This window comes from Protobothrops mucrosquamatus, unplaced genomic scaffold (assembly GCF_001527695.2).
Source record: "Protobothrops mucrosquamatus isolate PMUCROS unplaced genomic scaffold, P.Mucros_1.0 scaffold955, whole genome shotgun sequence".
NCBI lineage: Eukaryota > Metazoa > Chordata > Lepidosauria > Squamata > Viperidae > Protobothrops > Protobothrops mucrosquamatus.
This window is the reverse complement of record NW_015387199.1, coordinates 401,202-427,866: the sequence shown is the minus strand read 5'-3', so window position 1 is coordinate 427,866 and position 26,665 is coordinate 401,202. Positions and strand designations below refer to the sequence as shown.

The 26,665-nt window shown below is 35.8% G+C and overlaps 1 protein-coding gene across 1 annotated transcript in view; it reads right to left on the bottom strand.

The window, feature by feature from the left end:
• The window catches only part of LOC107290672 (gamma-aminobutyric acid receptor subunit alpha-1), a 37,787-nt gene extending 20,031 nt beyond the window's left edge, over window positions 1-17,756 (bottom strand). The window contains exons 1-2 of the mRNA XM_015819575.1: window positions 17,689-17,756; window positions 13,414-13,526 (exon numbers count right to left, since the gene is read on the bottom strand). Of these exons, the coding sequence (XP_015675061.1) occupies window positions 13,414-13,526; window positions 17,689-17,756 (181 nt within the window). The remainder of the gene's footprint in view (window positions 1-13,413; window positions 13,527-17,688) is intronic.
• Window positions 17,757-26,665: the final 8,909 nt, after the last annotated feature.

Below are 26,665 nucleotides of genomic sequence, written 5' to 3'. Positions count from 1 at the left end.
AAGTGGTGCAAACTGGCTGAATCCCACCACTGAATACAATACATATTACTTTAAAAATCCAAGTTTCCCCAATATTTTTCTTTACTTATTTATTATATAACATTATACAAAAGGGGTATGTAGAAAAACGTTAGAACTTTCTAATTTCTGATTTATACTCTTGGGCTAAAATGTCATAATAGTGAGGCAGTGGCAGGGAGGTGTTTGTTTGTGGTTTGTTTGTTAAGGCACACAGTGCCCACTAGTTTTATCTGCATTGGTTCCTTCTTTTTCTCCTCTTGCCTTGCCCATCCAGGATAAATGCAACCAACTCTTTTCCTCTTGTTCTTCTCTGCTCCCACCTCCCTTTCCTTTCTGAATGCAGAGTTTATAGTCCCTGGGATAAATCCACCGAGATAGTTTTTAACTTCTGCTATTGTGGCATTTCAATCTAACTCAAATTGTAGCTCTGTTGATTTCAGCCACAATGTACAACACTCTTTGTTCTTGATATTTTTTTTAAATACTGCAACAAGTTCTTTTTTGAAAAAGCAGAATTTCTTGCTTTTGTGTACAAGGGAGTGCACATGAGCCCCAACACATGCAGGTTAACTGCACTTAGAGACTGAAGAATGGGTGGGGTTTCCATAAACAAATGCTTTCCCCTGCTTTGGGAGAGTTGCTTGCTACTTCGCAGTCCTAAGATCATCTAGACCAACCTGCACGAGACAATAATACTTTGCTTTTTTGTATCTGATTGCTGCTTCACATACCCAAGGCAGCCCAAAGAGGAAGAGTATACAGAGAACAACTCATTGACAGCTTCCTGTTATCCTCCAGAGAACAAATGATAGGGTTCTCTTTACTCCTGCTCAATGAACTCATAAACTGGGAAAACAGTTTATTTTGTATCCAAATAATAATAATAATAATAATAATAATAATAATAATAATAATAATAATAATAATAATAATAAGTAGTAGTAGTAGTAGTAGTAGTAGTAGTAGTAGTAGTAGTAGTAGTAGTAGTAAAGTGGAAGGGACCCTGGAGGTCATCTAGTCCAACCCTCTGCTCAGGCAGGAAACCCTATACCATTTCGGACAAATGGCTGTCCAGTCTCTTCTTAAAAACTTCCAGTGTTGGAGCATTCACTGCTTCTGGAGGCAGGTTGTTCCACTGGTTAATTGTTCTAACTGTCAGGAAGTTTCTCCTTAATTCTAGGTTGCTTCTCTCTTTGGTTAGTTTCCACCCGTTGCTTCTTGTCCTGCTTTCAGGCGCTTTGGAAAATAGCTTGACTCCCTCTTCTTTGTGGCAGCCCCTGAGATATTGGAACACTGCTATCATGTCCCCCCTCGTCCTTCTCTTCATTAAACTAGACATACCCAATTCCAGCAGCCATTCCTTATATGCTTTAGCCTACAGTCCCCTAATCATCTTTGTTGCTCTTCTCTGTACTCTTTCTAGAGTCTCAACATGATTAGGCCATTTTGAAAAATCAAGCAACAAACAATGTTTTGGAAAAGAAATTAGAGCATATTGTGAGATTCAGGTTCAAGTTCCCACTCAACCCTACTCAACACTTAAGTCACTCTGGGACAAATTTGGGGTTATTTCTTTCAGCCTAAATTCATTCAAATGTGTGAGGAAGAATAGCAGGACATTAATTTCCTGTAATTGGTCAAAGTTGGAATTGTTGCCAATAGGTAAAAATCCCTTCATTAATTCATATAGCACTTATAAGTTCCTTATCTGCAATGAATATATTAACTATCTTGGGGTTTTTATTTCACAGATAATTAATTTAAATGTGAACAAAATATATTAGGAAATCTCTTTGGATCTTAATAGATAGTAGTCTTTAAATTTTACCCTTTAGGCAAGATTAACCCTCTTAAAATGAATGTGTGTTCCTAGAATGTGATACATTTGCAATGGAATTGCTATACACATAATTGCAGAGAGTTTTCAAAATTTTAATACAATGTGTGATATTTTGTGGGAATTTTAAAGATATTTTTTAAAAAGATGCAGATATAACAGAATAACAGAGTTGGAAGGGACCTTGGAGGTCTTCTAATCCAACACCCTGCTTAAGTGGGAGATCCTATACCATTTCAGACAAGTGACTGTCCAGGCTCTTCTTAAAAGCCTCCAGTGATGGAGCACCCACAACTTCTAAAAACAAGCCATTCCACTGGTTAATTGTTCTCACTGTTATAAATTTCTCCTTAGTTCTAGGTTGGTCCTTGCCTTGATTAGTTTCCATCCATTGTTTTCACACTCTATTAAAGGGGGTGGGTACAACATTTTGGATACTTATTGGTTAATTCCAAATTATGGACAACTTGACTTACTGGAGATTTTCTGTCCTGGAATCTTGTAGCATGTCTATAATAGTTTTGGTCAGATGGATTGTATTGGAATCAAAACATAAGGGACTTCAAATAGTTCCTCTCACTGGGATAGATTATTTATAGGAAATGGCATTTTGATTCCTTTTTCAAGCTGAACTGATGCAATATGATTAGCAAAACCTCAGATTTAATTAAAAAAAACTATGTAGGGAAATGTTGGTTTAAGTCAGGAACTGAATACAGTGGAATAAAGAATGAAGGATTTCTATATTTGGATGAGCTATAGCATCAATATCAAAAGCTTCAATACATCTTAGATATGTCCTATTCAATAAAAAATAATTTCAAAATTATTGGTGCATTAGACTAACAGTTTGAATAAAAGATAATGTTGAGGAAGCAACAAGATCAATTCTTTCAAACACATTTGAATTGTATCCTACAGATACTCCATCTTGAGATTATATATTAATATATGGAATATAATATATTCTATACATTAATTAAAAATTGAGATATTTTCAGATGAATATATTCTTTTGCATTATATTACTGCATATCATTCTCTTTCTTACCCATTTTATTTTAATATATCCTTCTGCCTTTGTAACTGGTGTGGCCTCTCCATGTATGGCACTGAGCTTCTTTGTGAGATTGTAAGCAATAGTTCAAGAATATGTCCTTTCTTTAATCAATCTTCAACCTTCTTTATTATAGATAAATGTATATGCTGATCTTTTCAACACGGTTTTGTTCCATATTTGCTGACACGAAACTGTAACCACTTTAATTGATTCTTCCCCTGAAATTTTATACAGTTCAGTGGGTAGTTTATTTAATACGTGCCTTTATATCATTTAAATCAAAAAATTAATCTAACATATTTACCTCAGAAAACAGTATTCAATAAATTTAATATTAATATATCAGTATCATAATTTAAAGAGCACACCACAACAACAGAAGCAGCCATATATATCCTAAATACATCCATCTCAATCCCTGTGTGACTGCTTAAATAGAAATTTTTTACTATTTTTTCAGACATTAATGATCAGAGTACATGATTGCATTGCAGTAATTCCATTTCATTATTTCTGGAGGGAACTGATTGTACAAGAGGGAGACTCTGGCAGAGAATGCTTGCTTGTAAGATCCCTCGGCAATATCTTGTGTGGCATGGAGGCTCTTAGTATTGTTTCTATGCCAACACATCACAATTTTTTCTTGCCGTAAGTAGTCCCACGGATATCCAGTCCTAAACTCTGTAAGACTTTCTAAGCTATTACTAGCCATTTAATTATACCTGGACACAAATAGTTTATCAATGCAGTTTTCTAAAACATGTCTACTAAATGACAATATTGGATTTTCCTAATATGGCCTCATCAGCTTCCAAATAGGTTACTGTAACTTACTGTATATGAATTGCCCCCTGGAAATCACCAGAAACCTCTGCTAGTATAGAATGCAAGTTGCCCTAATATTGGATATTTCAATATTAGGGCAGCTGCATTCTACACTTGCAGAGGTTTCTGGATGATGTGCAGGGGGCAGTTCATATACAGTAAATTACAGTAGTTGATTGGAAGATGATGAGGCCATATTTTGTCAGCATCTGGTGGCTATCTATTTTATATCTTGTCAACTGATAGTTATAACTAATGTTCTACAGGATGTGGTCCTTGTATACATCCCATCTATGCCAACATTTCTGTCATTCTAGCATCTCATTAGCATTTTCTACTTTCCTTTAACCTAACTTGCCTTTATTACATTTTTTCTATGATTACACTTGAACATTCCTACCATAGGAGAGGGTTTTTTGGTGATTTTTTCTGAACTTCTTAGCATGTATTTTTTTCTTTGTTAGATTGCTCTGTTTATTGACATTCTTGATTGTGTTATCCTTTTTTTTTCTTGTTTGATGTGGAAAGTCTGCACTGATTTGTTATATGTCTTTCTAGTTGCCCAAGGCTTTCATTCTCATGTATCTCTGATTATCATGATAAGTTGTTCCAAAAGCCACTTGGATCTTTTTCTTTTTAACATTTTGGAAATACTTTTCTTTTTTGCATCAGTTTTCACAGTGTCTACTATAGCTCCCTTAGTTCCAAAGCTTTGCCCTCATAAATACATTAAGCATACTAAATCTGTTCCTTGGCTTGATCATATATTCTGACAGTACATCTTCTGCATCATCTTCATATTACAATGAGACAAATAAATATGAGTGGTCAATAAACCTTTAAGCTAATGTGTAAGTCCAAAGCCATAAAATATGGCCTAGTGTATTATGATTCCCATCATTATATATTTATAATGTTAACTTAAGAGTTAAAGTAAACAAAAACAGTCTCTCCATAGCAAAATCAGTTCCAAATTTTATAAATGTTATAGTTCTTTGGAGGAATGCATCTGATCTCAAGAGTTGACTAAATGAAGATTATGTTGAGGCAGCTTTCTCTTTAGTAATGCCAACACAATGGAACATTTTTTTTTGAAATCTGGACTTGCAACAGCTTTTAATAGTTTGACAACATTAATCTATTTATCTGCATATTGTAGCTCATTTTTATAACTATTATAATCTATGTTAAAACATATAACTTTGTAATGTAGAGCACTCATAAATGTCAGATAATTTCTTCCTACAGCTTCCATCTCATTTGTAGAATATATCTCTAGCCTTGCCAAACAAAACTATCTAAAGGTTAAATACAGCTTGTGGTAAAATTATTTTCACCCTAAATAAGTACAGCTGCTGATTCTGAATTGCAATTATTTCAACTCAGGGAGAAAAGTCCTAAAACATGAAATTTCCTCTTAGTCATGTACATAAATTATTTAAGAGAAAAACTTAGTAATGGGGGACACATCACCATCAACCACAAAAGCAGCCATACTGTGCAACTATTTGTATCATCCATTCACTGGAACATCTGGGCTGTTTCTGTGTGGAGTTGTGGTTAAGGTTGGATTAGCAATGGGGGACACAAGTTCTAGTTCTCCCTTAGGAAGCTGAGTAACTTCAGGCCAATCACTTTAACCCAGCTTTAGACTGAGAATTTGAAAAACATCTATTTGCCATATTCTGCATCAGCCATAGCTTCCAAATGATCTTCAAGTGTAGCCCAATAGCAGCACATTGCAATAATCCACCCAAGATGTGACAAAGGCTTCAGTGGCCTAAGGAGAGCCTCCTGATCAAGAACAGTCACAACCAGCACAATAGCTGAAGTTGTGCAAATGCTTTCTTGACCACAGCTGTTCCCCAAGCAGGAGCTGAGAGTTCACAAAGACCCATGGATTGGACATCAGTAATCAGATTAATATGCTGCTTTAACATAACCGGATTTACAACATTTTTTGCAGTACGCAGGTTAAATTGCAGCAATATAATAAAACAAGACAATGATACAAAAGGATAGCAACAGAAAATGAGAAAGAAAGAAAATTTACCAAGAACAAAACATCCAACCCCAGGTCACAGTTTTCTAGAACCCTTCCCAGGGTTTTCTTTAAAAGCCAGGTTTTCACAAGTATAACCATAAAGTGTAATTAAAATTGAAAAGGTGGCACTGATTTAAAAGGGACAGGAGTAGAACTGGAAAAAAGGGGGGGAGTGCAGCTTCTTGAGATGTAACCAAATGGCATATTAAAGTATCTTGAATCTCCTTCATTCAAACAAAAAAAGTATGTACAATTCCTTTCAGGGCTGGCTAAATAAATGTGGTACAAAAATTGATTTCTGTCATCAATAAAGATAAAGTATTTAGAGTAGCATGTCTAATTGGTATCACAATTTAGCCCAAGCTATGCACTCTTCAAATACATAAATCTCAATAGCTCCCAGTATTCCCTACCCACCATAATCATAGCTGAGAATTGGGAAGCTGAAATTTATAAGCTTGGATGATGTCTAGTTTGTGGAAGACTGAGATAACAAAGATGGGAGCATCAAAATCTAGAATTCTTATTAAAATATACAGGAACACACCCTTCCTGTATATTTTCACACCCTTATCAAAAAACCTAAGTGTTTGCACAGGAGATCTGTATCACTGCAATGATTCAGTGTAGCTGTTAGCCTTACAGCTTGTAGAAAACAATTGATATGTGTTGCTATGTTTGTTTTTTGTTTGTTTTAAATAATTCCTTTTCATCCATTTTGCACAGCCATCTACCTCTCCCCTCTTCCAAATCACAACAAAGTTCCCATCATGAATCAGCAATCTATAAAAGGTTGTTTTTATATAAGATATTTCACTCAGCATAAATTGAAAAGCAAAGATAATAAAAGAATACTCAGGTAGAAATAAATCTGCCTGCATTATTGTGATTGAATACATATTACTCTCCTTCGATAGAACAGAATATTACATATGAAAGGTAAAGTCTAAATGTCTTGCCATGGAAGAAATAGATGCAATCTATGTCACTTTTATCTCGGCAGCACCCCAAATATATTCCTGAAATTAGAGGGACACTCCAGAATCGGTTGGAATATAGGACAAAGGAAAGAAAGAACAAATCGCATTTCATTAGCAGAATATTGCTTAGCATAGTGTTGCATGTAACCCAGATAGCAAAGCTGCCATATAAATGAACTTTAGAATGCTCAGTGTCTTTATTGGATTATATAGACACATATTTGGGATCTGGACTGCTAGTAAAACAAAAACATGTATCATTTTACTCTTTAGACTAATGCAGAAGAAGGTTATTTGGCTTCTGCATTCGTCTACTTAGTAAAAATAACATTATTTTGGAAGGTGCCTTATTACCTGTATTAAGGTATTGTAAAATATTACAGCAAGAACTCATATTGCAAATTGATTGACTCAGGAACTTTTGGTGGTGAATATGAATCTCCCTGTGGTAAATTGAAGGATCTGAGCTTATATTGATAGTAAATAGGAACAAAACTACTTGAACCCAATATTCTTTGCCATTCTACCTACTACAGACTTTCACTTTATTAAACATTTCCCTTAGAATATATCCTTACCATCTTACCTGATGCACAATTACTTTAAGTTACATAATGTTTGATTCAATATAAGTTATTAATCTAACTTATTCATTTTTTAAAAAAACCCTTTACTTTGGTAAATGGACAATAGGGCCAATATATCCATATTACTAAAGAGGGATAAAAAAATATTCATAAAATTGATCTAATCTTTTAGGTATTTTGTTAACTAAAAAAAATGAGACTAGATGTAATAGATTCCTTACCTAAAGTATTGTTCAAAATTCTTTTCCTTTTTTAATTTTTTAGACAATGATATTTCAGACATTTTAAAGTAGCATTAGTCTAAGTAAAATGCATTTTAGTTTTCTAATACTTTGCTGCAATAAATCTGAATGGTTATAATATATATTGAATTATTTTCTTATGTTATCCCACTTTATAATTTTCAGGAAAGATTACATTAGAATTATTTATCAAATCCTGTTATATGTATTTTTCTCCAATTCCTTGATTTTTTTAAGCAAAATGTGTAATTAAATGGATGATGCAGCTCTCCATTAATGCAGTTAAACATAAACCAATATGATGCATTTCTAATGAGAGAGTTAATACCAGATATTTACGCATTTATTAGTCAATGATGGCTTATTAAAACAGATTAAAATGGAATGCAGTGGGTTCCAATCCCAAATCTTCTTATACTTTTATTCAAAATTTCAGAAAGAGGATTTCTGTCTTATATAAGGTCTTTGTAGAATATTAAAAAGGTGGATTATAAATGTGGTATATATTTTTCTCAAATATTCTGCTCTTGATCAGAAGACCATCTTGAGCTTAAGAATAATCTTGAGTTTAAAAATAATTTATTTCAATTTTTCATAAAACTGATCGACAAAAATCTATTAAGACATATAATTCATATCAATAATCAAGACTCTAATTCTATAAATTCCTGATACTCTATTCTTAATCTGATCAAATTTATCCACATGTTTACATTTTGGGTGAACAAGGAATGAGAATCAAGAACCAGAAATTGTTTCCACTTTGTGTTTAGAATTTGGGAAAATAGTTATTAATTTCCTAATCAAAGGAAGAATGGTATTGCCCCAACAGACTGACAACCTGCTAATAAAACTACTTGTTAAGATTTAAGATTCTAACTAATCTGAGTTAATAATTCAAGTTTTAGATGTCTAAGTAGCCATTTTTTTGTTTGCTTCTTCCTTTCCTTTGCTGTGTGTTTTACTAATTCTAGTTTGATTTTCCTTCAATAATTATGCATAAATGATGAAATAATCATTTGCCACAAATCAATCAAGTAATAGGAAGGGCACTGTAAGTGTTTAGTTTAAGAACAGAATTTTAGGACAAATAATCATTTAAATCATAAACAGTAACACTGAATTTCAGTAAATGTCACTGTGGTCTGTTCAGTAATAGCCATACAATCATTGAACTTATATTATTTCAATTGTCTACGAACTGATTTAAGTTTTCTAATCTGGGATATTTGTTTAATGAGATGTAAATTAGACATAAAAGGATTTCATTTTAATCTATTCCAGCATTCTGCATATTTTAGTATAACTAGAACCAAAATAAAACCCTACAGTCATTACAAAACCGTCAGTTTCATAGGTACCAGAGAGTGACCTTCAACCTATTTGTTCATTCTTGATTCTAGCTGCCAGACTGATCCTCAATGTAAATTTGAAGCAGTTTAAGATGAAAAAGAAAAACAGAATTTGAATTCAATTAAGGGTCAAAAGAATTCCACTGGCTGTCTCTCCCACATACAGATGCCTGCATACCAAATCTGCTCTAATCACCTGTCCTAATATGCGCACATAGAAGTAGACAAGTCCACAAAGTAAATGGATCATAGCAATAGCATTTAGACTTATAGGCTGCTTCATAGTGCTTTACAGCCCTCTGTAAGTGGTTTACAGAGTCAGCATATCATGCTATGTTCTCAGGCTATCCAGTAAGAAAAGGGGAAAAATGTAGATATTAGGGTAAAGTAGGGAACACTTCCATTTGTAGGAGCACTGAAGCCAAAAGCTCTATGTACATGTCCAGGTGCAGCCAGCCAGACACAGCTTTTGAAGCACTGAGCTTTTCAAAGGAGATAGTGCTTTGAGGCTAGTTCACCCATGCTAAGATGCTTTGCGAAGCCTCTCTTTCTAAAGTTGTGAGGAAATGCAGTCTATGTCACAATTTCAAACAGCTGAATCAATCCAAAACAGATGGAATTGTTTATCTCTTAAAACTTCTGAGAAAAAGTTGAAGTACAGTGGCTGATTTAAGAAAGCTGCTGAGGACATCAGAAACTTTTGCAACCTTGGAATTTTTGCCAGATTTGGAAAGGCCAGCCTCAAAGACAGAGCTATTGAGCTATGACTTGATCCAATCTCAGCTCTTTAAAATATCTGCTTTGCCTGAAACAATTCTAAACTGAAGTCTGTGAAATTTCCTGGCTTTCTGTAAATGTGATCAATCAGGGCTTACTATCAAGGTCTAATCTACACTTGATCTAACTCATATATTCTCTTATTCTTTATTATTTTAGGGAGGTGGGGCTTACTTTATTCCTAGAATATACAAGAATCATAATTAAAAGGTGTATGTTTATGCTTTAGTGGTCATGATAATCTGTAAAATTGAAAAGAATCACCCCTCCTATGGATTATTCTAGGTTGCTACCTGATACATATTTAGTATCAGCAGTGAAGGTATAATCAATGAAATATGCATTGAACAACACCCTTATCTTACTGTATTCTCATTTGAAATTATTACATTTTTTTCAAATCATAAGGATAAGGAATTTTTTGAAAACATAATAAAAACCCACAGAGTGCTCCTGCCTAAATCAAACTGTTTTAGCATATCATCAAACGTGTACAATGCGTCTCTAAGACTCTTGTGAATTTGCAGACATCAGTAAGGCACCAACAGTGTATTCAAAGAGACTGAAAATGTTCTGCATGCCACCTATTTTTTTCAGTCTATGTAGTTCTGCTTTGATTCATCATATATTCTACCTTTTACAGACTTTCTGTAGCAAAAAGAGATTTTATATAAATGCCAGGTGAGCAAAACCTCTACAAATGGCCACCATTGGTGGAGATGCTGATGCAAGTGATAGAAACGGGTGCTAATTAAGGTCTGATAACCTTGAATAAGGAACCAAATATTTGTACTATAATTAGATACTCTGATCTCAGCCATGTAGAGGAAATAAATCTTAGGCATGGAAGCCAGAAAGTACAAAGGATTCCAAATCATCCCAGCTATAATAGGATGCCCTTGGGCTTATTCGGTTGTCCACAGGGTATAGTCACGAACCTTTGATTTTCAGCCCTACATTCAGAGCTACATCCAAATCCCAGCTTGAATAGCCCTAAAGCATTTTAATCATATGACATAAAATATCCATCCTGAAATCTGAGACACATAAATTTTACATAAATTTCTTTACTCTTCTTAAATGAGATGCATCTGCATTTATTTCTAAATGATACTACTAGCTCTTTCTCAATGACTTTATGTATTAGGAACTGAGAAATATTTATTTTTGAACTAATCCCACATATTGGCAGAAAAAATATTGTTGTTTTAAGTCAACAAAATAATTGTTGGTAATCTTACATTTTACTTATATTCAAAATTCAAAAGATTTGTTACCTTCTAGAGTTCCCATCAGCAGAATGGACGATGAAGATTGCTTAACTAAACAATCTTACCAGACACAATTCGATCAAATATCTTTTTCTAAATAGATTGCAGAAAGTGATAAAAGGCACTGGATATTTAGTTAACTACAGAACGCTTTGATGACTTTTGGTTACTATTAAATGTGTCAGTTGGTCAATTTTTTAGATTTCTATGAAGGATGCATAGTTGAGAGTAGAAAGCACTTTTTAATATTTTTATTCTTAGTGGATGCTTCGAGATTTAGACAGACCATATTGTTCCTCTAAAATGAGGGCTGTACAAACAAATTATTTTTTTTTTTGCTTTTGGCACAGCAGTTTCAGAAACTAATGAACAATACCTTAAACAGGTACAGTTTGAGTAAGAAACATACTTTGCATCCAGACTATGCCGTCTATGAACAGAACGGTTTCTTTAGTGTATGTAAGTGACCAACATCTAGTAAGATGAGAAGAAGAAGAAAAAGCTTGCCTTCAGATCTCCCAATATCATGGATTCCCTTCATCTCCTACATTGTTCCTCAATTTTTTTTTTTTAAAAAAACAACTTTTCAGGATAGACAATGTACTCCAAACAAAAAGTTAGAAAAAAATGTCCATGATCTGGTATCTGCTTACAGGACCTTTGGATACAAGCTATTTTTCCCCAGGAATTATAATTCCTGAAGCAGATACAGACATCACAACTCTGTACTCAATTTCCTCCATTTTCACATACCGTATATGGTTTTCCTAGTTATAGATTTCTTGTTCCCTTGGATGTCAATGAGATCATGAAATATTAGTGTCAAGTCCTGCAAGAAACCTAGCTGACGCCATCTTTGCCGTTCGTTCTCATTTGCCGCATAAAGGGGGGGATCAGGTTGCTTTTACTTTTGTTAGACTAAACATAGAATAATCCTGTGGGAACCAAGGTCATTCTCTCCAGACTCTGAAGGGAGTCTATTATGCTACTATTAGTTTCGGCTGAAATTCACATTTCTGGCTGCTGTATAAAATAACAATCAAAACTGCAAACAGCACTATCATTGGCTTATATTTAGTGTGACAAAACTTGACTATTCCAGCCATGTCCAGCAAAAATCTCATGCTTCCACTCCATCTTTGATCCTAAACACACACATGCTAAAAATAAGAAAAATAAAATAAAATCTGCCCCTAAATATTAGAGGAAACTGGAGAACTCCAATAGAAAATATAATTTGAATGTTAATAGTAATGCCTAGAACCAGATAAGATATTAACTGTCATGAACTATAAGTCTTTGTTAATGAATGATCTAAATTTCAATTTTATTTTACTTTCCTCTATGTTCAGGAATGTGTACATACACAACTAACAGCAGGCAACCTTTTGCAAGCATCATAACCTTCCATAATATACATATTTTTAAGAATGTTTAAAAAATTGTGGACTAGATTGGGCAATACGAAAAAGTACATATTTGAGAGTAAGTGCACTCTACTTCACACACAGATCTCAGGAGTACAAGCTAAGGAGCTATTAGTAAGAATCAGAACGGAATGAATTGTTATTATATCTTCTTTTTGAGCTTTTTACCTCAGATTCCTTTGAATTGAACTTACTGCTTAAACCAATCTGTGCGGAGGACTAGCAGCCAATCAGACACTTTTATATGAAAATAGTCTTCTTCTTTTTTAACCAGAGGTTTGACTGTGATCAGAGACACCATTTTCAGCTTAATTTAACTAAGTCAGAGATGAAAGATGAATCACATTTAATGGAAAATACTTGAATGATGTCATGCAATATAAGTAATGCACACACACACACAATTTTCATTTTGTTTTGTTTTGATTGAAACATTATTTCCAGATTCAATGCATGTTATAATAATGAAAAACCAATGTTTTTATTCAGAATTATAAGGGGTCCTGAAAAACACCTTTCTTCAGCTTTGCATCAAAGAATGTGGTGTGTTTCCAAGGTAAAGGTAAAAGGTTTCCCCTGTTGAGTTGTAGGGGCAGCGCTCATCTCCGTTTCTTAGCTGAGGGAGCTAGTGTTGTTTGAAGACACTTCCGTGGCCATGTGGCCAGCCTGACTATATGCCAAGGCACACAGAATGCTATTATCTTCCCACTGAAGTGGTACCTATTTATCTACTCGTATTTGCGTGATTTTGAACTGCTAGGTGGGTAGGAACTGGGGCAAGTAGCAGGACCTCACCCTGTCACATGGCACTCAGGTGTCAAACTGGGCTTTCCAGCCGACAAGCTCAGTGTCTTTAACCATCTTCATCATTTAGTAATTTAGTAATTTTACCATTTTATAAGTCTATGAAACAAAATGGCTAAAATGCATAAAAAGCATTTTAAACAACATTGTTCTTGTGGGTTTTTCAAAAATTGCAACAATACATACCTCCCAATCCTGGTCTTAGACGGTTATCATAACCATCAAGTAAACGATCCAGAATTCGGGTGAATATAGTTGTGTTGTCCTTTATTTCATCTTGTAAGGAAGTTTGTCCATAGCTGAAAACAAAACCACCATGTTATATGCTGATCAATGCCCCAAATAAAGATACTCATGCTATTAACTTAAGTAATTAATCCACCAACAAACTTGTCCAATTATAATTCTGAAACTCACTTGATCTTTCTTCTACTGATTAATAGATATGGAAGCGCTTCCATTAACCTGGATTATGGGAATATTATACAGCTCCTTCTCCTTTCACTTTTGAAGTATTCATATTCTTTCAAAACCTTATGTCAATCCTAGATAATAAATTACACTGGGGGTTTTATTGTTCAGCCCATCTTTTATGTATTTCTGATTTATAAATGAGTGCTTTGCAAGTATATCAGAGCATCCTCCCATTATCTACCCAATCCTAAAATAATTTAGTATCCTTGCCTATAAGAAAAATACACTGAACATTATGAGCACTAATAGATCTATATAATGCAACTTCGTTTATATACTGGTAAAGTCCACAGTACCTATTGTGGGGGGGGAAATTCAATTATTTTATTATGTTTATTAAAATGCATTTCCTTTTTAATCTAAATATTTTGGACTATTTTGATACTTGAATTGGTTTAGGAAAGCAAAACTAATTAATTTCCTGGTGAATAGAAAATTCCATTTTAGGGTGACAGGGATATTTTCCCCATTCTTTCCAGATTTTATAACAATAGCCCAGGGAACTGTATCCATGTTCCTTTTTCAGTAATGATTGTAGCATGATTCTTAGTGGCAGTTAACATTCCTGAAAGTATATATATATATTGCGTATGTGTATATGCATGTTCATATCTGTGTGTAGCAAAATATTTTCATATCCATAGCAAATAATTTCCAGGCATTTGTAATAGCCATGAGCTATGTTTTGGTCTCATCCTCGGGTCTCTATTGTTCTTGTTATTAAGACTGTCCTATATTTTCTTTTCTACAGCAAATTACACTGCTTTCTACTAATTATCTATCACGGTTGTTTCAGAGCCAAATCCTGGAGTCCTTCCTCTGCCCTTTAGCCAGGGAAGATCCCATTTGTAAAATGTGATGTTTGCCAATGTAAACTCAGCAGGACTTAGCCCTTGAACATCCAGTTGTTTCCTTCTTCATCATTTTGTCACATATCTTATTACTGAATCAGCCTTCCTTGAATATCTGATGTGATCTGATTAACAAACATAGTTTGGTGAAAAATCTCTTCCAGGCTATGGAGCTTCATAAATGTTAATCCAGGAAATATCACTTTTAAGCAATGAATTATGCAATCTTAAAAAATAAGCTTCCCTAAATAAGTCTGTGTGTTGTGTCTAACCAGTAGTCATAATAGAAAAAAAGCAACTTTTATAATAAATATACATACAGTACATGTTGTGTGTGTGCTATAAATTTGAACGTGAATCCCCAGATTAGAAAAGCAAACTTTATTCATATTTTGTTCATATTTTTATAATAATTTACATGCCTTTAGCCTAATCTATCATTAGCAATAACATTTAATTGTTTATTAATAATACCTCATCTCTAGGGGACTATATGTTACATTTCTGTTTTAAGTGTAAATTGGTAAGCCGATGGATATTTCTTCTTTTGATAGTAGAGAACTTTCTATATTTATTTTAAATTTAAATTTAGAACCAGAATGAGCTATCTTATACTATTTGGTTAAAAAGAAACAAGTGCCTTCATACATTCAAGATGGAATCCACTTCCATGTTGCATCATCTGTCAACACTTGTTTTTAGCGGGTGGTTGGGTGGATAGCAATTGAAAGTTATTTTCACTTCCGAAAACTAACCATAAGTGTGTCATTAACAGCTAAGACTGGCAGAAAGTACCAAGCTTGCAATTCCCTGTATTTTATTTTATTTTATTTTCCTAAGCGCACAAAAAATTTCAAGAGAGCGATTAAAAAGAACAAAAAGAGGATAAAATTGCAGACATTATAAAATTAGTTTTAAAGGTTCAGAATGGCATTAATATAAACTTACATATTAAAATATCATCCCAGTTTGAGGTCCTCTGACAGTACCAAAGTCAGGATTGAAATCAGATTGTTATAATTATCAACTGTACAGCCATTTTGTAAGACAAAATATTCCCTTGTATTTTCACACAGACATTCAGTCAAATAAAGTACAGTCAAACTCTTGCCGAAATGTAATGAAATCCTACTCTTTTTGTAATGCATGAAATGGAATCATTTCTAATTTTTCTAGGTATCAAATTTTAGCACAGGTTTGCACTATCTAAATGCAAGCTGGGGTGTCTTCTGAGACTACCATTATTTTTAATACCAACACAGCTGATTGAAAATCAGCCTGATCCTTAGAGGTCAAATTGAATTTAAGCTGGGTTTAACCATGGATACCACTCCAAAAACCACACATTTCATGGAAGTTCCCTGAACAGTGAAGGCCTTCAACAGCATTGAATTCAGTGGGCAAGCTTATATTTTTACATACATACACATATTGAAAAGGCAAGTGTGAATCTGATATACCAGTAATAAAATAGAGATGTGATTAATTTAGGAATGGGACTTTAACTATATCAGAATTATCAGATTCCAGATAAATAAATGTGCTACTATTAATTTCTAAAAAAAAATATACAACTATATTCATATATCCATTTAATTTACAATAAAGTGCTCATGGTCAAATATTTATGTGTTCATGTGAGCAGTCACATGTTTTGCTAGTATTTAGTACCTTAACATTAATATCCTGATCCAAATAATAATACAATATGAAATATTGTCCAGATTTTTAACTTTTACTTAGCTTTGAGGAAGGAAGGAAGGAAGGAAGGAAGGAAGGAAGGAAGGAAGGAAGGAAGGAAGGAAGGAAGGAAGGGTCTTCTAGATACTTTGAACAAAACTGGTGGCCATTTCATTCCTTGCAATTTTTTTCCCTTGCTATTGATTTGTTAGTGGTTAGAAATCACCCGCGAGTAAAGATTGGACAAATGTGTTATCTAAAAAATGATTCTTTTTTAATGTAGAGTTTAAGTAATTTGAAGAAAAATGTCATTTACCATGTTTGTGTTTCACAGTAAAAAAAAAGTATAATAAAACACTGTACACTGACTCCATCTACAGGTCATTATAATAGTAACACCTCATACAATTTTTCAAAAACCAGGGAAATGCTTCTTGATTTTCTGGTCCAAATCTTAGTTCTGGTGAAACATGCAAGCCAGCACATGGCATAGAGAAAATGATAAAGAAATAGACTTTCTGTTCTCTCTTCTCTTCAAGGAGATCAGCTTTTTCTTCTTTCATCACTGATTTGCTATATAAAGTATCACATTCGTATATCTTTTTATGTTCTCTTCTTTTAGAAAACATGTAAAACTAAATTGGATTGTCTCTGACACTCAAATTCTTTTTACAAATATATATTAGGTATAATAAGGTTAATTTAAATTACTCTTCTGAACGACGGATATGGAATAAGGCAATTACCAGTGCGCAAATATTGGTATTTGTAATTTAAAGGAAAATATGTATTTTTCATTCATTAGTTCTATTGCTAATAGAAATGCAGTCTATATAGATAGATTTCAGCATAAGAAGACTTTCCATTTACGATTCAGGCAGGGTTCAGGCAGGTGAAGTGAATTTCATCCAACTAATGTTAGTGACAGTCTTACCAATGAACTTACTGCGTGTAGGCTGCATCCTTATCATGCAAACTCTCTGCTGAAATGAAATGTTCAATTCATAGGTATAATAACAAGACCTTATTGTTATAAACTTTATCTCTCCTGAAGTCTACTTTCATGAGGAAAAGAATCTGTCAGCCTGGTCTCATTCCTTCAGTGAAAGCACAAGATCATAGGAGCAGAAAAATTCCTATGTAAAATGCTATATGCAGCATAACTGCTGGCAAACTTTATCTGCAAAGAGGACTTATTCACATTGAAATCATTAATCTATTTGCAGCTTGGATCAAATAATCCTTGCTAAACTCTTTCTCAACAATTCCACCTAAGATGTTTTGCAATCAAGCTTTGGTTTTATTTTAATTTTCTCCTATTTTGGCTTAGGTGAGATTTAGGCAGAATCAACCTGCCCCCAAAACAGTATGCATGAATCAAACCTTTTTCCATACTTGCTTTTAAGCAGTGATAAAAGACAACCCAATTTTTTTTAAGTAAAACTCTTTTTCCCACCTTTTTCCAGATAAGGTGCTCATAAGAAGAACCCAGGCCCAAAAGCGGTCATAAAGAAGATGCATCATTTTGCTAGTAGATTATGGAAGCTGAAAAAAAATAGAAAACCAGAAGTAAGCATTCTTTGCTTTGACAAATTGTTTGAAAATACAACAGGTTTAAAAGAACTTGTGATGATTTTCCTTAAAAGCAAGGAGTCATCTCACAGTGGTATGACTTTCAGAGGGAAAAGCCCCTTCCAGGTATACTTATGTATTTCATTTTCTTCAAAGTGAGGTCATCCCTGAGTTAGTTTCATAGGCAAAGGTTAAATCATTTTATTTATTTATTTTCAAGAGTCTTGGAATTCAAGTGTCTTTATTATATTTTTCATCCCTAAAAAAAGGATTACTGTTAAGTTTACAATTTGTACATCCATTTTACAATAACACGGAACTTAGAACCTATTTTAGCTTTAATGAGTCAGATCCCACCCGCTTGATTATCTCAGGAAAAAGAGAAGAAAGATCTTCTCCTAAAGTCCTTGAAAGCTCTAGAAGGTCCTGAAAAAGGACAGAACTTTCTTCTGGAGAGAGATCCAAGCATATGTCCATTTAGCAAGCTAGTTGAACAACAGCATACATTTCAAAAGCTGAACAAGGTACACAATTTCAATGCTTTCTTTGGCTAGTATTAGTCCCATTAATCCCCAAAGCATATGAAATGAATATGAAATAATGATGAAGATTGTTGCATCCACATTGCCTTCAAACCTTATCCTTCCTTCCTTCCTTCCTTCCTTCCTTCCTTCCTGCCTGCCTGCCTGCCTGCCTGCCTGCCTGCCTGCCTGCCTGCCTGCCTGCCTGCTTGCCTTCTAGAATATCCTGTTGCAAAATATTCCATATGGTACCTTTTCACTCTATGACTGAGTCCAGTTCAGTTCCAGTTAAGATGTTTTCTAAAAGCAAACCTGCCCTATGCTTCCCATCACCACTCCTTGCAAACTTAACTGGTAATTTTGCAAGGCAGCCTGACTGTTGTAATTCTGTTTATAGCTCAGGCTTAGCTGCTTGCTCCTTGCTCCCTACTTACTGCTGAAATCCACTTTGGTTGCACTGTTCCTACCAGATATGTTCTTCCTCCTCCTCCTCCTCCCTCCATCCTCCAAACCTCCTTGACAGCCCTGAAACTGACTACAGTTTAGGAGAGAAGCAGAATTCCAGACAACATAACCACCATCGCACAAAGAGGCAGAGAAGAAGAAAAACTAACAGGATGGTCCTTGTATATAAAATGTCCGAAACCTACAGCGAAAGGCAGGGCAAGGTGAACAAAATGATGACAGGTGTCCAGGTGGAGTGTAATGGATGGAGGTGCACAATGCTGCTTCTCCTGGAAAAAAAAAAAGAAGAAGAAGAGTGTTGCATCTCTAGGAGAGATGAGAAAAGCTCCCACTTCTTTTCAGCCTGAACTTTTGCACTGAACCTCCTCTAGCAAGTCATTTCAGAGATACCGGCAGATGGCAAGATGCTTTTTTTTTTTTATTACTCTACATTTCTCCCATACCACCATCCTTAAAATAATTAATGGGGATGGTGGGGGGGAGTGAGATACATTGCTATAGTTGCTTGTAGATGAGGGGAGGAAAGTGGGAAATCGCCAAGTGCGAAAATTTAAGCCACAAACAAACAAGTCGACCAACAAACCAATCCGCTTCTGATCCTTTCCCAGCCGCTGCATTCTGACCACCCTGATTTCGGAACAGTTGAAATAAAAAGAGCAAAAGCGAAATCCCAGCCTATCTCTTCCCCACTATGGGCACATCCGTTCAAACCTGGAGCCATCATTCAAGAGGCATTTCTGCCTTAAGTGATTTTTGCCTGCTTCAGAGCCAGAGATGGAGACTTGGTGGAGAAAAGAGGAGGGGGGAATGGTGGTATTCATGGATTTGCAGCCAGCATAGCAACTTTCTTCTCCTCTCCCGGAAAAAGTCATCCATTGCCCCCAATCCATCCAGCTCTGGTTGGAAACGTCTGAAATAATCCCTGTTAATCCCAGGGTCCCCGTTTTAGCCTTCTCTCTCCCCCCCTCCCGCCCATCAACCCACTCCCCTTCCCCTCGATTCTGATCAATTGCCCATCCACCGCTGCGGATTTTCACCCGGGGTCGGGGGGGGGATGGGGGAATGTAAGGGGGAGAAAGCTGGGTCCAGCATTCCGACGAGGTACCTGCTAGGGAAGAAGGCAGCAGCAGGAGCCCCCTCCGTCCATAAATGCTCCGCCTGTGAAAAAGGGAGCGGGCTGGCAAAGGGGAAGGGGAAGGGAGGGGAGCCTGGAAAAATAGGAGGCTAGAGCGATACTCACCTCGCGACCCTCTGGGCACGGCGTCGCCGATGCAGCGGGAAAGTCTGCCCGAGAGGCTTCGCCAAGAAGCCAGGGTGGCGAGGAGGGAAAAGGGCGCTTTAGAGCACTGAGTCTCCGCGGCTCTTCTCAGTCATTCAGGAGCTCTTAGCCATCATGGACTCTGCCGCCGCCGTCGCCGCCGCCGCCGCCGCCGTTGCCGCTTTGCTCTTCGATTTTTAACACCCAGATTCCCTTTCCGTGGGATTCGGCTCGCAGCTCTACAACAAAAAGCTTTGCACTTTACCAAGACAGTAGTAGTACGTCCCGGGGTAAACCGGATGTGAAATAGGCTGTGACTTCATGCCAGGGAGATTTTATTTTAGAAAGGAAGGTGGTACCAAGCTCTCATCTAGAGACCAATCCGCCCATATATTTTTTTTCTCCTCCAAATATGCAGCACAATTTAACTTCAGCGCTTCTCGCCCTGATCTCTTTCTCTCTCTGGCTGCATGCTCAAAGCCTTTCTACGCTCTGCATCACGATGGCTGTTGCTGTTGTGGTGCTTACTGTGGCAGAAAGGAAGGGAAATATTTTGGAGACCAGATGGAGGAGAGAAACTACACTTACAATCTTCAGAGAGTTGCGACCGAAAACTGGCGTGGAATAATGATAACCGTCACTAACCACCACCCTCACCACTCATCCGCCCCATTCTGCCTCCCTTCTTATTCAGTCTTTGGATAAATATTCTCCCAGTTTATAAATATACAGGGTACCTAGAAGAGATTAAAGATCCCCTCCTCCCTCCCCCCCCCCCCCCCCCCCCCCCCCCCCCCCCTCTCTCTCTCTCTCTCTCTCTCTCTCTCTCTCTCTCTCTCTCTTTTTTCTTTTTCTTTCATGGACCCATTCTGTATGTTTTGTGATTTCACTGGAAAAGTCTTGTGCAGCCAGAGAGGCACTGGGTGGTTGACTGAGGCTTCAAGAAAGGTCTGGTCAAGTCAGAAAATGCTTATGCCATTCTACATCTTTGGTTACTCTTAATTGGCAAGTAACATTTGTCTAAAGTGATCTTTACAATATTATGAAGAAAGGCAAGCTCTATTGGGAAGGGGCATGTTTTGACAAGGATGTGTGTGTGTGCCAGTTCTGTTTCTGAATGAGCAGTTCACTTACTTTGCCAAATGGTGCAGGAGAATAAGTAATAAAGGCAGCATTAAAAAGAAAACACTATCCTTTAAAATCAGTTTGAATGAAAGCCCATTACCAGCTAAGCATCCTTTTAATGCCGTTCATGTTCAAGGAAGATCTCTCACTCTTCACAGTGCCCAGCACAATAAGAAAATCAATTGGACAATAACAAACTATTAGGCCTTAAATGCTGGACTTTCTCTAAGTATACATATATCTTCCTATAGCTATATTGCCTTCCTCCTCCTCTTCCTTACCACTCAGCTGCTCATTTTATGAATGGATACATTTCTAAAAGCAAAAAAAGCAGCTGATTAACAATGGAGCTCTCCATGGTACTGGAAAGCCTAAAGGGAAGGAGGTACTCTTTTTAGGCAGCCCCTAACTAAACCTAGTGAACAGAATGGGGGGATGCTTTTTTTGCACAGAATGCAAATCTCCCAAAAAGCTAATAACTAGGAATTTCTAAGAAAAATTGCTTTACTGGATATAGTGGTCTGTTATGAAATATGTGGGCATTGGAAAAGAGATGATAGAATTGTCCTGAGTTGAAAATAAAAATCATTGGCAATAATTCATGTGAATAAGAAAGCAATACAACAGGATAGATAAAGAGAATGAGAGAGTTAAAATGGGGGCTTTTTGCTAAGACTCTGAAAGATTTGGGGGAGTCATAGTCATTCCCCTTCATTCTTTCTCACCTTACTATGTGTCAATGTCATTTCCTCCCTCTCCGGAAAGAAAATTGCATCATTTTTTAACCAAACCTCCCATATTCTGCAACTATTCAGAACCTTTTCTGATGCTGAGATTTTGTAGTTCAATAATTTCTCAAAGCCATTATCAGGATTTATATCCGTATGAAAAAGTTGATGAAGATGTTAACCTCTTGGGTGGACTTTTTGTTAGCAATTTCCAAACTATCAGGGTATACCTAATCTTGGGAGGGTGACAACAGCAGAAATATAGTGTCTTCTCTGAAGCATGAGATGAGGGTAGTAATAAAATATAGATGTATGGGTTTTTTCTTTATAAGCCAATCTTTAACACTGCTCATAAGTTAATTACACCTAAGGAAAAGAAGAACAAACCAACACCTCTTCCCTTGCAGTTGTTATAAACCTCTGCATGTCAGGCAATTGTAATAGAGGAAAGCCTACTCAATCTACAGAAGCTTTTTCCTGTAATTTAAAATGCTTGAATATTGGCATTCTAAACTCATAGAGGATGCCTTAATAAAAGAGGATATATTCCACAGATAGTTGCCTACTCTGGTAAAGGGCAAAAAGAATAGCAATTGAGTTCAGCCCTGTATCTCCTCCTACCGGCTTGTGAAATTTATGCCACAAAAAAACAAAATAGAGGTATTGGGAAAGAACCCTGCCCTTCCAACAATATTAATACCAGAAACTCGTGAAGCAAATCTCATGCCCAAGTCAAAGCTCCAATACAGTGGCCATTAGGATTAGTCTAGTGGCTTGCCAGATGTAAATCAAGAGAACAGAAGTGACATTAAAGAAACCTCCTCTGGGTATAGGCTTGCCAGTTGTGTTTTTTCTGCCTATTGAAAGTTGTGGGAGTAAATAACTTATATTCCTGCTGTTTGAACAAGTGGCTTGTTAAATAAGACCATTTCTGACATTCAGTGCTGACCCAGTATATCCCAAGTAAGACATACTGTAAAGGCAAAAGCCTCTTCCAGTCCCAAGTACCATTTGCCTTTGATTTTGGTGGAAATATACAAGTCGTCATGATTAAGAACCACTGATAGCTCTATACTCCATTAATTTATTTAGTTCCCTTTTGAAGCCATCTCAGTTGATAGCCATCATCAAATCTAATTCCACTGTTAAACACTATGTTATATAAAGAAGCAATTTATTTTATTATCTCTGAATCTCCCCTCAATTAGCTTTGATGAATGATTCAAATTCTAATATTGGGAGATAAAAACTTACCTTTGTCCACATTTTTCATACTACATGATTTTATATTATGCCTTTTCTTAACCTTCTAAGTGAAAAATCTGTTTCTCCATAAAGTAACATACATTAAAAATCCCATGTTGGTCATGTTTGGTTTCTTCTATATTTTTTATAGGTGAACATTTTGAAGTGACCAGGAAAGTGCTCAGTATTTTAAAGGCAATCACGATATAGTCATTTAAGAGAAATTATTATAGTTTTATATTCAGTTCTTCTTGTAATCATTCAGTCTTGATCAAGATGGAAATTTGGGAGATTTTTGATGAAGGTCTTTTGAATAAGGGAAGGACAGATTTTTCACTAGCTGTTCCCCAAATGTTTTGATCTCTACCCAGAGTGATATGGGTACTTTGATCTTTAGTGGCAGTAGATAAGCCAGAGTCTTTTAAACACTCTCTTTATCTTTTTCATATTTTGTTATGTTATTTTGAATGCTAGATTGATTTTAAAAGAAACCCATAGAGCTAGTTTTCCAGTGAACATATTTTCATCATACCGAGCTTTGTTTTGAATTAAAGTATTTATTGGTTAACTTGGTTTATATAAAAAATAGCCATATGGACCGCAAACATATGCTTGAGATAAAATTCTCCTAAACTCAGTGGAACTTTTGAATGAAAAAAAAATGACTACAAAAATGATTACAAGGTTGCTAGTTCTTTAAAAGGAAGCCTTCTTGTTATTGGGTATTATTAGATCTAATTCAGTTCTGTACATGAGAACTAATGACACAATACTTCTTGTTAGTAAAATATATGTGCCTAAGAAGGCAGCTTATTTTAACTTTTTTAGCATGTAAAAATATGTGATCTTTCCATTGAATGCTTTGGAAATCTTAGAGTGCAATCCTAATGTATTAAAATCGCCTGCAATTATGTTATAGATTTGAACAGCACATGACTAATACACATAGTGAATGGCAAATTATAAGTGGCCTCTGTCAAGCAAACATGTAACCTCATTTCCTCTCTGTCCAGTCAAAATACAATTTTCTAAAAAGGATTGTATCTCAGATTTAACTTATCCCACATAAATGCACACACATACACAGAGAGAGGGGGGGGAGGGAGAGAAGGAGAGAAAGAGAGATACACGTGTTTTAAAGGTAGTTTCATATGTCACCTTGACCTTAGGTTCAAATACATTTAAGAGATTTTGACTGAATAATACTTTAGAATGGATTCCATCATCCTATTTTCCAAATCACTGAGAAAGATTCAATTTCATTTCTTCCCTGAAATACAGTAGGCATGAGGAAAAGAAATATATAAAAGATAGTAGCATCCTGGGTGTGTGTCAATACTCCCCACATACTTTCTAAATGTGAGCAGTAGAATGTTGGTTTCCTAGACATTTTCTAGATTGCACAGAATGGAATGAGCATGTTTGAAATAAAACTCGATGTTGATTGTGCTTGAAGTGGAATGGTCAAAACGTACCCAAATTGTTTAGTACTGGCCTTACTATTAGCATGAAAATCTTCACTGTGGGATGGCAATGACTGAGGCTGGTAACCTAATCTGCCCCTCCTCTATCTTACTAAAAATCATAATATAAATGCCTCAGTTGATCCAATCTATGATGGGCATAGGAGGTCAATATTTATAGACCCAACTACTGACAACTGTCAACTAGGAGGGTGCAGTGGCTCAGGGGTTAAGACACTACCTAGATTTGAGACCCAAATGCTGTGCAACAGGCTGAATTGAAAAATCTAGGCAGATATAGGTTAAATTATGAATAAAATGGCTAAAATTTATGTCAGAAAATAGGAATTAGCATCATCTAGGTTGATTTTAGTATATATGATATTATGAATCTGTAGCTTGGAAATAATTCATGCTATTTGCCAGTGAAGGGTAATAAAGAAAAAGCCACAGATACTTTTGGGGAAAAAATGGGCCCTCTTCTAACTAAAGGTAATCTGGGAAGGGCAGGGTCTAGGAAATAGTGACATGGATTGATGGGTGGCTGGGAGCATACATATGTGTGACAATAAAATGAAAGAGTAAAGGTGAAAGTGATTGACCATTCAGAAACACAATAATGAGTCATATGGTGACCAGTGAAAAGGTTTGTTTTATGCATATAGTTTAAGCATGGATCTAGTCATGTGTACACATGTAGAAAGGAATGAATCAAAAAGCATGATTGATTTCACTGATTGTGATGAAAGAGAATTAATGGATAATACAAGAGCAAGAAGAGATTCCGAATGCGGGACAAACTATTATTTGATAATGTCAAGAAAAGGGAACAGAAGCCAGTTGGAAATGAAACCAATTAGAGTGAAAAAAGAGTCTGCAAAAAGAGAAAAATATGAGTCCTCTATTAAAACATATTACAAGGTAGTTTCAATAGAATAAATAAAATATGATGCTATCTAGATTATTGTGGGTCCACATGAAAGTAAGAGTCAGATAGTGTAGTTACAAGATGGTATTGGAAGACCACAGTTGACTTTTGAAGAAATATTATTTAATATGCTGAATGAATGAGATCTGATGGGGAAAAATATCTGCTAGGTAGCATGAATGGATGAGTGGGAATGACATGAGAGAATATAGAAAAAGTAATTAGCCTATACAGGGCAGGATCCACTAGATCATCCCTAAGAGATGTCCATACAGCTTCTGTTTGAAGATTAGAAAAGGAGAATTTCTATTCCACTGATGGACAGATCAAGCAATCAGGAAGTTCTTCATGACAACTAGCCCAAAACTATTCCCTTGTAAATTTAATTGATTGTTTTTAGTCCTGCCCGTGGTGCAATAGAAATTAAGTCCACGCCTTTTTTGTGTGTGTGTCAACTTTCAGAATTTTAAAACAGCCACTGTATCATTGTTTAGTCATCTCATCTATAAGGTAAAGATCCTTTAACCATTCCTCAAGTGCTCGATTTCAAGAGCCTCACCATCTTAGCACACCTCCTATGAACCTGTTACAGTTTGTCATTCTCCATTTATAACTGGTACACACAACTAGGCACTCTGTTGTAAATGAAGTTTGTTTAAGACATAGTGGAAAAGCTTCCTGTGAGCTATTAATGAATCTAAAAATATGGAATGGGACAACTTGCTATGGCCAACTACCCATAGCCAACTGAATAGAATAGAACTGGAAGGAACCTTGGAGGTCTTCTAGTCCAGCCCCCTGCTCAAGCAGGTGAAACTATACCATCTCAGACAGGTGATTGTCTAGTGTCTTCTTAAAAATTTCCAGTGATGGAGCCCCCACAATTTCTGGGGGTAAGCTGTTCCACTGGTTGATTGTCCTCACTGTCAGGAAGACGGGATTTTTTTGAAGCAAGTAAGAGATGGTGCCAAAGGACATATTAAAAGGATATATAATGTTTTACTAGAATTGGACTCAGAAACTGAATTAGTTAAAGATTGTATGATTAAATGGGCTCAAAATATAGGAGAAACAATACCTATGGACACTTGGGAGTTGATCTGGGTGAGAAATGTGAAGTTTACACAA